At 39.1% G+C, this 16,201-nt stretch overlaps 1 protein-coding gene across 2 annotated transcripts; it reads right to left on the bottom strand.

Annotated features, from left to right (window-relative positions):
• Positions 1 to 643: 643 nt before the first annotated feature.
• Positions 644 to 15,679, bottom strand: LOC127349345 (myosin-6). Of its 2 annotated transcripts, none has more exons than XM_051375074.2 (38): positions 15,321 to 15,679; positions 14,587 to 14,859; positions 14,199 to 14,344; positions 13,954 to 14,110; positions 13,699 to 13,757; positions 13,429 to 13,588; positions 12,725 to 12,874; positions 12,504 to 12,640; positions 12,265 to 12,411; positions 12,052 to 12,153; positions 11,261 to 11,318; positions 11,050 to 11,151; positions 10,305 to 10,342; positions 10,095 to 10,221; positions 8,606 to 8,773; positions 8,274 to 8,405; positions 7,821 to 7,930; positions 7,684 to 7,744; positions 7,327 to 7,504; positions 7,012 to 7,217; positions 6,575 to 6,694; positions 5,657 to 5,755; positions 5,217 to 5,426; positions 4,805 to 4,944; positions 4,592 to 4,700; positions 4,438 to 4,473; positions 4,301 to 4,357; positions 4,035 to 4,205; positions 3,753 to 3,902; positions 2,736 to 2,936; positions 2,298 to 2,402; positions 2,148 to 2,218; positions 1,956 to 2,055; positions 1,768 to 1,824; positions 1,613 to 1,669; positions 1,449 to 1,529; positions 1,208 to 1,293; positions 644 to 1,115 (listed from the first exon to the last, which is right to left on the bottom strand). In XM_051375074.2, the coding sequence occupies exons 1-38, from the start codon at positions 15,321 to 15,323 to the stop codon at positions 1,001 to 1,003; spliced, it is 4,479 nt and encodes a 1,492-aa protein (XP_051231034.1). In that variant the 5' UTR covers positions 15,324 to 15,679; the 3' UTR covers positions 644 to 1,000. The 2 variants fall into 2 exon arrangements, with proteins under 2 accessions (XP_051231034.1, XP_051231035.1); XM_051375075.2 differs by having other exon boundaries at positions 2,763 to 2,936; positions 15,321 to 15,678.
• Positions 15,680 to 16,201: the final 522 nt, after the last annotated feature.

Raw genomic sequence — 16,201 nt, 5'->3', positions numbered from 1 at the left:
CGGTTTAGAGGAGCCTGTAAACCCTTTTTAGAGGGCCAAAATTTAGGCCATCTGCTATAGTTGCTCTAAAGATAGTACCAAATAAGACATTAAAATGTATACATTTCACATGATTGGAAGTTTGTCTAAAATTAAGTCAATGTGGTAGGATAATTAGGATTGATATGGATGATCAAACAGGGGGCATCAAACCCCGTAGTATGTGATTCTCATTGATCAAACAGGGGGCATCAAACCTTGGCTACAAAGAGTGGACTGTTGTGGATTTCGATACATATTTGATATATATATCTATACATCAGAAATTCAATTCGGGCCCCAGGTGCATATGCTCCCTCTACCAAAATAACATATTTCGAAGTGTCAAAAAAAATTGACAAAAAATTCTACATGTATATCTTCACAATATATGGGGATCATCAAGTTTTGCGAAAAAACTATATTTTTTGTGGTCTATGTAAAAAAAAGACAATTTATCTTGTGAAAAGCCTTATTTGTACCAACAAATTTTTTCTTTTTTCCACAAGCCACACAATAGGTAAATTTTTCATGAGACAACTTTGTAGGCACGTAGCACGAGAAGATGTATGCGCGAATTTTTAGTTTGAAACTTTTTAACATTTTAAAATGTGTCTAAGATGCATTTCAAAATAAAAAGAGCATATACTCATGAGCCAAAACACCACTCTTTACATACATTGGCTACACGAATGGATGTGCGGATACTATATTACATATATATGCGGTATATCTAACTTGACTAGAAAGAATGGATTTGTGAATGACCTCCTGCCTGCCATGTGCTCTTCCCAACCCAGCCGGCAGCCATAAAAAAAACTATGAGATCTTACACCAACCAGCCTATGACTATGAAAATCGAATAATCTACAAGCCCCAGCTGGGGGAGTGGAAAGAACGAAAACACCTATATTACTGACAATTTACAAACATCCTATCCTCAGGAGGCTACTGCACGTCTTCTGCTCTCACGCGGAACTCTTCAGCTCTTCAAGAACTGGAACGCCGCGTTCTCAAGGAGTTCCTGCGGTGGAACCACGTTCTGGAATTCCTTGGCATCCATAGAACTGGCTATCTCCTCGAGCGACAACGGCATGCTGCACACAGAGCATTCAAAATCAAATATCATCAAATGTGTTCCACCACGAGTTTTACTTCAAATAAGAACATATGTAGATACTCATCGTACCTTGTTTCTTCATCTAGTAAATAGGTATTGCCTGAGTTGGCCTGGCCAGATGCTTCGTTCACCAGTGTTTTCATTTCATTAAGGACCTGTAATCAATGAATGAATCAATTCTGAAAACCTGGCTTAGCAAATCATGAAGGGAACCATATATCGCTCATGTGAAGCTCGTTCCAAACAGGGTAAGGTGCTCAATTAGCCATGTGAATTTACATGGATCTGTAATCATAGATTTGGTACTTACCTCCTCGGATACACTTTCAGTATTATATTTGTCATCCCAATACTGTGTGGATATCCTGTAAAGTTGCTGGACACTCAACATCTGCAATATAGCAAAAATAATTAGATGTGTAACTACTTCTATTGAAGATTCCTGCAGCCTCTCTACGGAGTGAAAGGTCTTACTGGGCAGAGATCACTGATTATTTCATCATATGATATCCTGAATTTTTTGAAAATGACCTGCATCACAGCACAAAAAAGGTATAGCATTACCAAATAAAACTGACGAGAATCCATACCAAAACAGAAATTACATGCTAAAGTTTACGGTTACATACCAGGAAACCAACAGCCTGGCTAATGTGCTTAAGCTCATCCCATGCAGTTCCTGCGTACTGTATTTATCGGTTAGACAGAAGGTGGAGAAAGTTAAAGGAAAAAATGTTGCTCATAAGCATCTAATCATATTACGAAGTGTGTGGTTTTAGAAGGAATAGAAAAATCATATGTATATATATATATCTACCTCTGGCTTGGCTTGTGTGCACCACGCCTCCAGTTCTTCCAGTCCTTGTTTCACATATTCTCCGTTGCTGAAAGAACAGCACTCCCGCCGTACAAGAAGGCTAGCACATAGTACCAGAAGGGGGAACTATTAACTGGGAAATCAACAGCAGAGGAACTAGTAACTAGGGAGTCTAAGCACAAAGGAAGTTACCTGTTGAAGAGTTGAGCGTTGATGAATGCAAAAATCTGTATAAAGATTTTCCGAGCAAATATTGCTGGGACCTGAAATATCAGCATAATGACCAGAAGTCAGAACACCATGCAACCAAATCACACGATAGACTTAAAGGTGTTAACTTACACAATTTTCTTGCAATGTTTTCAAGAGATCATTCAAATGTTTGACTATCGCTTGCCAATAGCTATCTTGATCTGTTATCAAACCAGCCTTGGCAGTTCTTGGTGCCTTAAGTAGCAATAGGGATACATAAATGAGCATTAGACCAGCAACAAAAACTTATTGCCACAACTGAAGGCAGGTTCAGAATAAAAATAAATAACAGCCTAATCAGTACTCATGATAGAAAAAAAAATTGTTCTCATTTACTTGAAGGTAATGAAGTACTAGGCCAAAAGGCCAACTGAAAGGAACTAGCAAGAATTGGCAGATGTGAGTATTCTTGTATTTCTACTTGCTACCGTAGTTTGTGCATCAAGGTTGCTTAGATGTCTCAAACTTATTCTAAAACACTTATATTAATCCAGCAAGAATCTTCTAAAGTATGAAATGATATTTAACCTGAGGACTCGTGATAGATGGGGTAACCTGAATAACAAGTGAGAGTACTGAAGATACTTCTCTCTTCACATTGTCACGGATCATTCCGTATAAGCCTTCCACAAAAGCTGAAAGCTGCTGCTTAAAAAGAAATGCGGGATACTTGCCCTCAACTTGGCGCACGAGATCCATATCAACAGTAATGCTTGAAGCACGGAATACCTATGGATGATATAACACCAATTGAAAAGAAGCGAGTCAAGATAACCTCAGGTTGCGTATCGTAAAATTTTGAAAAGTTACATTGGCTAGCACTCAGAGAACCCTTGTTTAATTATTATGCAAAAAGGAGATTTTGTTATAAATTAACTACAGGAGATATGAAATTTAATTTAAATGGTCCAAATGTATCAAGCATAAAATTTCAAATCGTTCTTGTTTCTGTTTTACGTTTACGAAGTGCAAAATTCCCAAATTGCACCCTTATCCAAAATTCTCAGAGTGAAAATACCTGCATGATCCACAAGGTTGGTACTTCTAATCCTTAATGGCTTATTACATTCCTAATACCAGTGGTACCACAGCTTGTTATATTTAATATTTTTAAGATTAAGGCTCAAAAGATAGGAGCTCATGATGGGTGCTTTCACAACTAGTGGCATATGTCCATAGTTGAGTACTATAATGATAAACAGATCATCAAACAAAACATATAACCATGCTAATCCTCCTGATGCATAAATCGTCTAGAGCCTTTTAGCTAGCTAATTAGTTAGGTTGATAGCTTTGGTTATTCCTTCTTTTTGTTTTTTTTCTTTTTCTGTTCCTCTTTTTGCTTTTCTGGTTCTCCTTGTTTGGATGTATCCTTGTGTCCTTTCAATGTGCTCCTTCTAATACAAAATGATATACTCTCTCCGATCCATAACAAGTGTCGGAGATTTTGTACTAATCTACTACAAAGTTTAATCACCGATACTTATTTTGGATCGGAGGGGGTACAATTTATGCGTGTTCGAGAAAAATACATATATCACATACCATCCTCCCGAGGAAAGACGTCTGAGTCGTTGTCCTTTTCAGTGGTGTTGTTATACCTGAGCCAGCAGGTTTCAGACTCTTTTGTAGTATAATCAACAATGAAGATGAATTTGACAACCAGTACGCGAGATCGGCATTGCTGTCTTGTTTCTGTGATATAAGTCGTGCAGATTTGCAAAAGGGAAATAAGGGCAAGATCACACAATGATAATAACTAAGTAAATATTAGAATGAAAACAAATACAAGAATCATTTGGGGCTTGGAAAACTAGAATGAAATACCTGCATTGCTGAACTAAAAATTTGTATAAGCCGGTCAAAAACATTTGTTCTTTCAGCTTCAAAAGTTCTCCAATGAAGAAGGCATTTGTATATGGTTACTGCAGCGACTGGTTTTCCATCACTAAATCCAATGTTTTCAACGACACAGTTTATCAGTGTTTCCACACTCTCCTGTAAGGAAAAGGTACGACCAATCATAGTTTAATTTGTTTCTCAGAAATTCACCAAATGCTTCTAATCATTGAATATCAGCCCAAGTAAAATACCTGTTGTCTCTCAATCAAAGATCTCCTTCCAAATTCCATAGGTGTGCCATGGGGTGTCTGGAGGGACGATTCCGTTAGGTTATGTAAACAAAATCTAAGACATTGTCAACAAACAGTATAAGATCGATGTTCCAAACCTGTTCGTCTCCAGGTAGGCTGCCGTTAGCCAAGTTCTGCACAGTTACAAATACTCAGAAGCATAAGCGGGTTATATAAGTATAGGATGATAGTGTGTGTGTGTGTGTGTGTGAGAGAGAGAGAGAGAGAGAGAGAGAGAGAGAGAGAGATTACAGATTTTCGATGCATGTTAAGCACAGCTACATTGTCATGTCTTGCTTTCAAAGCCTGTTGCCGGAGAGCATTATTTTCCGCTTCCACACTAGTGAACTTTTCTCGAAGGCTGATTGTGGAAATAATTGCAATCATTAACATGAGATAGTTTGGCTACTAAGGGATAGCATTTACCAACATCACGAGTTTATATTAGAGACAAACAAAGAGAACCTTTGCATTGTGCTCTTTAGTTCATTTATCTGTGACTCTGCATCCGTAGCTTTCTTAAGCCACTCTTCTCTGAGTTTGTCCGTTTCTTCAAACCTCTGTTCTGTTTCCTGAATTTTTGTCTCAAGAGAGGTCACCAGTGTCTGTAACTCAAAAGAGTATCATAGTGTTACTCTTCTGGGCTACAAAAGAATAAACTGATAACAAGTGTATTCCTGTTATGCACATCCTTTTATGGATTGGCCATTTGAGAGCAAATGATTTAAGCTTGGGAGCTGCTAATAATTAATTAAGAAATTCATTACTTTGAAAGGACATGGAGAGTTCACTGATTCAGTAGTACAACACAAGTTCGGATGCTAGATTTCTTATCGCATCTTATTTTGTATGTGTTCATATTTATGTACGTTAATACCTTGAGCTTCTCATTATCAGCAGTGAGCTCATTGACTCGAGTTGCATCAACACGGATCTCAGGCACTAAAGCAGCTTTCTCTGATGCTGCCTTGGCAATTTCCTGTTCCTTTTTCAAAGATTCTTTTGTGTCCTTGACTTGCTGTTGTGATTCCTGCAACTGTAACTGGAGCTTCTTTATTTCTTGAGTCTTTGCTTCTTCCATATCGGACTGCAAGTACAAAAATATGCATATGTAATTACAAAATCACAAAAGTTCCCTTTGTAATGTTAAGAGATACACAACAATCCCCTACATATTAGCAATGTCAGCCATGGAAGTGTGCAAACTTTTGATGCAATATCTGCAAGATTTTGTTCTTGGTGTCTATTCATTTTCCTTCTCCGTGTTTCATTGAATACAAGATAGTCAGAAAATAGTGGAATGGTTAGTGTGTTTACCCTGATGCGTTTCTCCAATTGTAACCGCCAAGTAAGCTCCTCAACTTCTTTCTCTAATTTACTCTTCGCAGCCTGTAGAGCACCAGTTTCCTTTGCAGCCTGAAAGTAATGAAAAAGTGGCCACGCGTCAACGAAATTAAAATGGACCTTGATAGTTGAACCAGTTAGAATTCTAGTAAACCCAGTGATTGGCTCTGATTTGTGATCGAGGAATAGAATGCAAGGCCACTGTAGTTGGGTGGTGTCCAAAACTTTTCCCAGCAAACTGGGTGGTAGCCTAATAATATACTTATTTTTGTAAGAAGATAAAGAATATTTTTGACAATACAAGATTGCAGTTGCATTACTACCATGGTCATAAAATGTATGTTCACCTCTTGTTCTTGCTATTTGAGAGTGTTCATTGATCTTGTTAGTGCGAATTAAGGTTATAAGGGTCAGCATTTGGGCAGAAACTGCCATGACTTTGGATAGAATTGTGGATTAGTCCTTAGGTACGGCCACTAACAAATCGCTGCCAGCAGCAGTAAGTGCACCCAACGATGCGAGCGCAGATGCTCACATGTAGCAGGATGAGGCATTCTCAAGGATCCGGCTCAACATATGAGTCGGATTGAGGCAGATCAGACCACAAATGTGGATGCCAACCATGAGACTGATGCCTCCGCGACCACCAACAAGCATGACAAGCCGGCAAGAGGATGCAAATCGAGACTGGTGGTGGGATACAACATCCCGTGCTAGGAAACAGGCATGGTGATCTTCTCTGGGTAGAAGAACAGGCAAGAGAATAAGAGACAGTGGCAATTTGGTTCATTTCCATCCACAACAGGGGTAACATGGACATTGTTTACTAGTCTTAATGTCTGCTAACAGAGGTAACATTGCCAATTTACCTTCCAAAATAAGGGCCCTTACCATTTTGAGTTGTCGAAGTTCTCTTCTGGCAACTTTTCCTCTCCAAGCACACTGAGTTTTGATTGTGGCCTTCATTAACCTCACATACCGTGAGCGCGCTAAATGACAGCGGCATTGACTCTACAAGAGATCAAATCAGATTAGACTAGGTATGATAAAATTGCATTATAGTCTAATATTAGCGTCTTGTTATCATGAAAACACAAATGTTTCATCGTACTGCCATACAAGTTAGCACCTCATTTCACTATGCTCAAAAGAAAGCAGATTTATTTATGGCAATAGAGAACATATCAGACTGTCATGTTAGATACTGAGATGAATAGAAAATCTGACAGACTGAATACATGTATCTAGCACACGCATCTGATATATGAACAACAGTTGCATCTTACATTTGGTGGATCTACTTTGACTGAATCAAACATTTGGAATACCTGAATAATCACTGCAGCTTTTGTTTTTCGGAAGAAGCGGAGTTTGTTGCGAGCAGCCATGCCACGTAGACCTGATTGGATAGTAGTTGATGCAGACCACAAATCTCTATATTTATTTCTTTCTTGGCGCATACGGTAGCGGGTTTGAACTTTCAAAGCAGCTGCCTGTCTTCGCAGATTTTCGTAATACTTTCTAGCAAGTGTTCCTTTGATAATTAAAGTACACAAGTCACTCTCTCAGCTAAAAGCAGGTTCCATGGGGGGAAAGAGTGAAAGAACGGTAGTTCCAAGTAAAGTGAAAGCACAAATGTGTACCCCTGCATACTGCCTCGAGTTGTGTAGCACATATTCGCAGCTGGACGTATTTTTTGCGAGACATAAATGACCGAACTTTGGTTTGTATTTTTTTGGCAGAGATTCCCAAAACCTCAGTTCTTAGAGCATCTAACTCAGCCATTTGACCAGCTCGAAGAAACACTTTTGTTTTCCCTATCTGCAAATTCGAAATCAGACAGTGAGGTTTGTACACGAATAATGAAACAACTTATCAGTGTTTGACAATCCAAATTGTCAAACTTAATATCTGACTTTTAGTCTGTGATTGCTTTACATTACTGGAATATCTGTTAGCAAACCATTTTGTTGGGGGCATTGCTTTCTTACTGTAATTACCTGATAGCCTACAAGATTGGCTTTCTCAAGAAGCATCTTTGAAGCAGTAATTTCATCATGACTGCCAAAGGGAAACTTAATTACTCACAACATATTGAATAGAAACACGAAATACTTGAATAAAAATTGTAAGTTACCTTTTACTCAGAACTTTTGGTTGCAGAATCCCAAATCGATTGACGAATTCATAGAAGGTACGTCTAGTGGGGTATCCTAGACAGCTTATCCTTATTGCCTCTAAAACTCCCTGTTCAGAAAGATCAATAGCATCTCCCAACTTAGACTAGTTCTTGTACGTTAGAAAGCTATTATTTGTACATTATTTGCATTCCTTTTCTGAGCCTCGCATTAATTTGTAAGTGTGCATCTTTTTTGTTAATGAAGTTTCGGTGACAGGTACTGACTTATTACTACATTATAAAGTATGCTTTTAGGTTTAGGACTAAGTGCTTTTACCTTCTGAAAATAAAGAACTTACGAAACATATATTTTATATGCATTTAAACTGGTAAAACTTGACTAAATGAACATCATTGGTTAAGGAGCATGTTTGATGAATCCACAATAAAATAAAGTTGCACAAGTCTCACCCCACAACGAAGCTGCTGGAGAACATTACTGTTCTCAAATATTGCTGGCTTGAGAACATTATTGGGTTTTATGCAGCGGATGTAGTGTGGTTCGGTTGCACTCAGCGTTTCTAATAGAGATTGTAGTTGTTGCTGCATATCATGCAAAATAAAGGCCTCAATACATACAAATATATGAAAGAAATAGAGCAATAGTTAGTAGTTTTCTGGGCTACACCCTTTGTACATCTCTCCCCTCTCTTGTAATATTTTTCCCTTATATAAAATTTTACTGCCAGGGCCTTCCCTACAGTTTTCAGCTGAAAAAAACGGAAATAGAGCAACTGTTCTACCTTGAAACTTGAGCCTATTGAAGTAAACTTTGTGGACTTCGCTGATTCTTCAACAGGTGGAAAAAGACTTGAAACAAATGGACATTTTGAAGCATTTAATAACACTTGATGTTCATTTACAGCGTAATCTATGTTTTTATCTAAGAAAAGATCTGTCTGATAGGTGACCTGCAGCAGACAGACATATACATTTAGTGCACATGATAAATGTGTAAATGGCTGATTCATATTGAACAGACTGACTAGAAGAGCAGTAAAATAAGGGATCCTGACTAGAGAAATGGACAAACAAATGTTAACACATTTTTTAGGAGGATCATGGAATGTCAACTGACTCTAGGCCGAAAGACTTAAGAAAGCAAAAGAAGTAATGCACGAACGGTTGGCTTAGTTACTGGGTGAAAATTAATGAGTTGTTAAACAAGATTATTCGACTATGGAAGCCCTGTTTTGGCTCTTTCTGCTGCTATCCCAAACATACTTGGATAGTACTTTTCTTCCATTAATGATTTCAGCAAAAGCTGTTAATATACTGGTAGACCTGGACACATTCCAGACCATCTAATATGGAGCCTTTTAGTGCTCACATTAACTACACATATTTTATCCAGGTGTACCACATACCTCTTGTTCTGTTTAGTTGACTGATTACTTGCCCCTATATGTTAAATTTCAGCAAATCTGTGACTGCCAATTATTAAGAGAAGACATAATATCCATATAAGAGCAAGCTCTGTATACCATGGACATGATTCTACTGGTATTCACATACTTTCTCAGATAATGGAGGAGATAAACTCCCTCAGACTCCGCATCATAAGATTTACACAGCCAAGTATTCAAATACTACTTCCTCTGCTCAGTAATATAAGATGTTTTAGCTTTTTGTAGATTAATCCATTTTGGTGTGTATCTAGTCTACTTTTAGTATGTAGATTCACTCATTATGGTGTATATATCCAATTCACTTTGAAATGTCTAAAACATCTTATATATGTGAACAGAGGGAGTAGAAGGTAGCTACAGTAATCACCTTTGCTAATAATAAGTTGGAACTACAAACGAGCAAACTATCATTGACTCTGACATATATGAGGAAGTAAAGGTGAAGATGTGCCCATTCAATAGGAATTTCAAAACATTCGAAGATTCGTGTTCCTTTGTCGAAATGGTACCATAAGATTTTTTCATATAGGAACCCTATTCTCCAAAACTCCTACATTTTTTGTTTGTTCCAAACAGGGCTTAAACATGATCTTAGAATGGTAAATATTTTAAGTACTATATCACATGTAACATAAATTCATAATTACACGTTAATCACGTATATTTTCCGAAGTGTTACCGCTCCAAAATTTATAACTAGAAAAAAAAAAATTTAGTGCGTACATGCACATCAGGAATATGTTCCAAAGTGTTACCACTCCAAAATTTATAACTAGAACAAAAATTTCAGTGCTTACATACACATCAAGACTATGTTACCTACATTTCCAGCATAATGATGAACAGTGAAATCAGATCTTGAAAATTTGGGTTTGCTGAAGTGCTGGTTGTCCTTGAACTTTTGATATAGCTTCTCAGCAAATGTTTCGTGGGTTGAATTCCGTAACATGCTGAAGCATAATACAAACAATTGTTAATTCTTTTTTTTTTACTCTAAGCTTTAAAGGATATTATTATAACTATTTGTGTATACCATGTCTCATCCAACAGAGCAATTATTCCCCCTGGTTTCTGCATAAAATAGATGAGAAACAAGAAATAAGATTGCATAACATGACCAAACCACAAAATTAGGTTATTATTGCAATATATCATGGCTAAAAAATATTAAAATGAATAAGAATGCACGAAATACAATCAACCAGACAGAAAGTTAAAGTTGCCTTAGTGCAACCTCTTATTGATTGGCGGCATAATATTTTTGTTTAATTCATGTTGATTTTAGATCACTTCCAACCCCCTTGATGTATTTCTAAGCTCCAGAGTGAGCCTCTTTGTACAGTGCCTTTATAATATATAAAATCACATCATAGGGGCTTCCCCTACGGTAAAGTTGTCAAAAAAACAGATAGAAGATATATAGACGTACCATGCACAAATATAGTGTTGTCCTCTTATATTTAACGGAAACTAAGGAGGGAAATAAACAGAGGACAGACTGCTAATCACGAATGCAGATATGGCATGTACGAGCGGTTACGGCAACAAATATTGTCATCCAGTATATAATCTGGTATACGGACTACTGGCTACTAATGACTAGTACCTGTACATCTAAGTATATAAATCAAATCACCTCCAAATGTTCTAGTAATTGACCCTGAATGGGGAATGTAGATGCAAGATCTTGATCAAGAATTACCAGTATCTTGTATTTTGTGAACATGCACCAAGTTGAATATAAAGATGACATTGTAGAGAATCTGAATTTTCCTTACCTTCTCGATGAGATCAAGAATTTCTTGATTGTCAACAAACTGGATGTAACTCCAATCAATTTCTTCCTTCGTATATTCTTCTTGTTCCATCTTAAAAACATGCTGTTAATTGTACATGTTCAGTTAGAAAGTGACTGAATGTTAAAGTGGTGGGGGCGTGGGGTAACCTAAATACAGAACTCATTGGGCAAAGAAGATTTCATTTGATAACCTGATTAAAATGTTGTTGGAGCTTCTCATTAGTTAGATTGATACAGAATTGCTCAAAGCTGCAAACAATCAAAATGTCAGCATTTAATACTAACCTTCTTTCGAACCTGCCAATAGAAGATGGTTATGTATGCAGAAGTTGCACTATCATCTACTGCCAGTTAAGACCATTCATATAGCAAACGAAACCATGTAGTGCATTGTGTGTGTGTGTGGGGGGGGGGGGGGGAGGTGTGGTGTGCCTCCCTGAAACTTGTACATAAACCAGTGCTTCCAGACACAATCCTTTTGAATTTTCTTGAAAGATAAAGTTAGCAATATCTAAATATCGATATAGCCTCGTTTTCACTCAGAACAGATTATTCCCCTTAGCAGTTTTGGTAATACCTAGTCCAGGAGATGTGGTAGTAATGGTGTTAGTTCCAGCCGGCTACTTGTGTCGATTAGAACAATATATTTGTGCTTTGCAGAAAATCCAGCCCAACCAGGTTAAAACTTTTTACGAAACAGCACAAACTCTTATTTGTTGGCCTGCTGGTGCGAGTTGGACATATCTAGATTATTGATCATTTGATATTTATAGCATACATTTCTAGTTTAGTTAATTCAAATTCAATATGGTCCATATTTGAGGCATACGTAATAACGAGCTTATCCTATCCTCCAAAGCTTAAATGTTAAGTGCATAATGCACGAATGGTGAAGTCCATCTACTAAGACTTTCATACGCGATTTCTATAAGTATACAGACAAAATTAGTAGATTAAATGCAAAAGCATACCAGTTAAGCACCTGTTTGTCTTGAAACTTTCAAAACCATATATGTCCAGCACACCAATCAAAATCTTTGATTCTGGATCTTGACCAATTATATTATTGATTGTATTTACAAGCCTGTAACAGTGAAAAAACTCAATATTCATAACAAATTTTGTCTGCACCACATATAGTACAAAATACAGAAGCACACAAAATAATCTCACTAAATGATGGTTGCAAACTTACCAATCAAACAAACGTGAGTAAACAATCCTAGACAATGCATCTCTACTAAGAGCTGCAGCTCGTGGATCTAAATTTTTTGTGATGCTCTCTCCACGCGTTGCCATGACACGCTTACACAAAGATTCCTCAAGACCCTGTGGATCGCACCTGCAGAATGTTGCCGTTGCATGTTCATATAAAGGATGCAAAAAAGGAACTTTGGGTAAAATTTCAAAAGAAATCACTAACGAAATAAATACATGAAAAGCTCAGCTGCTGTCTTAAGATGGAACTGAGATTTCTCATCCTTGGGTGCAGAAGAATCTTCTTCCTTTCCTTCTCCAAATTCTACATTTCCTAAATGAAGAATAGCGGCTACAACTTTGAATATGGCATCCTGCAAGACATGTCAAAACGCATGTAAAAATACTGTTCCTCTGCTGCTAAGGTACTAAGATTTCTTGGAAAACCTTGGTTGTACCTGTTCATCAGAGTTAATACCTACAATACTCATAGCTCTTCTGGTTTCCACATATTCTTTAGCGTCATCCATCCCATTAAGTTCAATGCAATTAGACTGGTTGAGATAGTGAAATGATTTAGCCTCTCCCAATTTGTATTTCTCCCGTACCTGATAGTCATATTCACATAACAACAATACATTACCTATGGTTTATGGTAAAACACTCCAATTTACAAAAGATTACTACAACATCAAAAGGTGCATCAAAGGATGCAGGAAATCACTAATAGTGTTACTGAGATACTTCGCGATTACTACTCAACATCTTAATGTCTTAGTTGCACCAATCTGTTTTCTGCACAGCTACTAGTTTAAAAACTCAGCATCTTTAACAAACAAATTTGCTTTCAAGAATGTATGCAAAACTTGAGTTGATTACGCTCAAGCCAATTTTACAGATTGCGGAAGCAAATCTTATCCATGGAAGACATATGGTATAGTTCAGCTGACAGCAATTGTCCTCTATATGTGAATGTTCTGAGGTTATTGCAAATTTCTTCAGTTTTACAGTCCATTTAGGGTATGTTCAGAATTTATTTTATTGGTTATTGTAGACTATTTTTGTGCCTAAGTTGCTAGAAAACTAGTTAAACAGAACAAATAGTTGTCAAAAAGTGTGGTACAAACAAAATTTCAGAAGATCACAGTGAACAGACTCTTACTTCTGGTGGTGCAGCACACAACATGTAAAAACAGTGATAGTTCCTTTCCGGATCAGATATTTGACAAACACGTGATCTTTCCAGAAGATAAGTCCTTATGGCAGCTCCTGAAATCTTCCCGTTCTGATCAAACTGGATCTCAACAAATTTTCCAAAACGACTGTAGAATCAAGAAAGGTAGGTGTAAAGAAGAATTGATCTTTATTTGAGTAAGTAAATTAATAGCCACCCAACAAGTAAAGGAGGATGCATCAAATTTAGGCTCATTACCTTGAATTATTATTCCTGACTGTTTTTGCATTGCCAAATGCCTCAAGCACAGGGTTGGACTGCGTTGGATAAGCAGAGTGTTAGAAAACCATATCAATTATAGATTACTAGTTTTTCACCCTAAAAAGAGGGAAAAAATTGTTTGGTATATGCATCTAATCAAAGTGAAGTGCCTGAGGTTAGGATCAATCCAAAATGAAACATTGTTTGTGCTACCACCAAAAGAACAGTCCAAAGCGCCACTGAGGAACGCACCTCTAGGATTTGTTCTTGCACAGACCTTCCTTCAGCTTTCGGTTTACCACCCATAAAAGCAAGATACTGCATAAGACTTTTAGTGCTTTCTGTCTTACCAGCTCCACTCTCTCCACTAACTAATATTGCTTGGCTGATACGATCATTCATCATAAGTCTGGGCAGAAGGAAAGTATGGACGCCTTGTTAACGATTGGCATGCAAAATGTTGAGACAAAACTGCAATGGGACAATAATAAACAGACCTGTATGCACGGTCAGTGATAGCATATGGATGGGGACTCAGCTCTCCAAATTCTGCTCCTTTATATATCCGCATCATATCGTTGTTATAGAGGTGAGGTAGTCTTTGGAATGGATTTACAGCTATTAAAATATTCCCAGTATAAGTCTGGAAGAACAATTAATCCATTAGAGAAGCTGCAAGGAAATGAGCAGTATCACGAAAAGAAGAGCACGCTACTGACTAGTATTTGTTGGAGAGGATATATATGTATATGTGTGTGTGTAGTCGGTGGAATATGTATGAAATGATGGATAATGAAGAGATCATGAAAGAAGAAGGAAAGTACACCGACAAGATGACCTAGTGTCTATCGAGCTGATGCCAATTTGTTGAGAGACTCAACTTACGTATATTTCATTGAGCATGAATCTGGACTTGAGGTTCTGGAGCACTCCTGGTTCGTGTAAGTAGGCCAGCCTGGTCATATCCTCGACGCCACCACGAGGGGATTCCGTGTCCTTTGGATAGGCGCTCGAGACATTGACGGTGACCTTCTTTCCGGAGGTGCAGTTTACGACTAGATCGTCCCCATTGACCTCCTCCACCAAGCCGTCCATCCATGCCTCGTCCGAGTCTTCGACCCAGACATGGGAGCCCACGACAAAGCGGCTTTTGGATGCCTGCAGCAGCCCAAAAAAAAAAACAGTTAGAGACATGGGCAACCTATAGCATTGATAGTGGAAATCATTCCAGTAGCAATTCAGAACTACTCCCTAGAAGATTTTCCAAATGAATTAAGGGCAAAAGAAATGCATGCGTATGCATTTGTGTTGTGCGAATGAAAATGCCTGAGATACGCATGGTTGGATATGTCATCTGGGCATTTCAACAAAAACACCGCTCGTGCTCGAATAAAGGGCCCAAAGGTGTTGCATTCAGGCATTTCTGCAAACATTTGGAGCATGCACGCAAATGCCGCGGTTCAGATTGATCGATGTTCCAAATCTGCGCGGTCTAGTAAAGAACCCAATCCACCCCAATGCATGCTTTCGGCGCGTGCAATGAAAGAACCGGTTCTTGATTTGGAAACAGGGGAGAAGGAGTCGAATAGAGATGAAGAAAAAGGGAGGGTGATTGATACCATTGTTGTTGAGCGACGGGACGACGATGATGATGATGATGATGATCAGAGAGAGACCGGCGGCATCAACTCAACTCCGTCCCGCGGCTGGTAGAATGCGAGCGATGCCGGCCGCAGCACCACCGCGCGCACGCAGGCAGGCAGGCAGGCGCGCGGTGCGACGGAGAATGGGGGCGGATTCCTAGGAAAATCGCCGACGAGCGAGCAGCATTGCCGTCCGTCCGTCGACAGCGATCGTCGACGCGGTGGTCGCGGGGAGATTTCGCTTTGATTGTGGAGTGAGGTTACTTTTTTTAGCAGCGAATTTGGAGAGGGAGGAAGTGGTGGTGGTGGTGGTGCGCGCGACATTGATGAGAGAGGAGGAGAGTCGCTCTTGTTTCGCATCGCATGGGAGCACATGCCCATTTACCATGGGCTTTTGTTGGGCTAGTGGTCTGGCAGCCTTGGGCCCACCTCCTCGTGGGGCCATGGTGGGCCCCTTGCACTACTAGGAAAAAGCGCACTAGCGTACGCCGATGGGAACAGGCCCGTGGTAACGCTTTATCACCGGCACGCTAGACTGGTACGGCGGCGGTAACACGAGTTATCGCAGGCTAGTGAGCCTGGGGCACCGGCGGTATTTTTTTAAAAATTCATAAAAATGCCAATCTAGATCTAAGAGCATCTCCAGCCGCGTCCTCCAAAGCGTCCCCCAAAGGGATTTGGGGCGCGCCGGACAAAAAATGCGTTCCAGCCGCGTCCCTCAAAGCCCATTTTTGTCTGGTGCGGCCCGATACGGTGTCCGGCGCCCCGAGCCCGTCCCCGTCCCACAGGGACGCACCGGGGACGCCGGACACAACGAAAAGCGAGGCGGGGAGTGGCGGGGCCGACTCGTCAGCGGC

Source organism: Lolium perenne, chromosome 4 (assembly GCF_019359855.2).
Source record: "Lolium perenne isolate Kyuss_39 chromosome 4, Kyuss_2.0, whole genome shotgun sequence".
Classification (NCBI taxonomy): domain Eukaryota; kingdom Viridiplantae; phylum Streptophyta; class Magnoliopsida; order Poales; family Poaceae; genus Lolium; species Lolium perenne.
Note: the sequence above shows the minus strand (reverse complement) of the source record. Positions and strands in the feature narration are given on the sequence as shown.

Excerpts from the sequence above, each read along its gene's own strand:
- LOC127349345 (XM_051375074.2), bottom strand. Across the intron at positions 13,758-13,953 it reads TGCAAGAACAAATCCTAGAG|TCCAACCCTGTGCTTGAGGC; the intron begins GTGCGTTCCTCA and ends TATCCAACGCAG. Across the intron at positions 3,903-4,034 it reads TTTTTAGTTCAGCAATGCAG|AAACAAGACAGCAATGCCGA; the intron begins GTATTTCATTCT and ends CTTATATCACAG.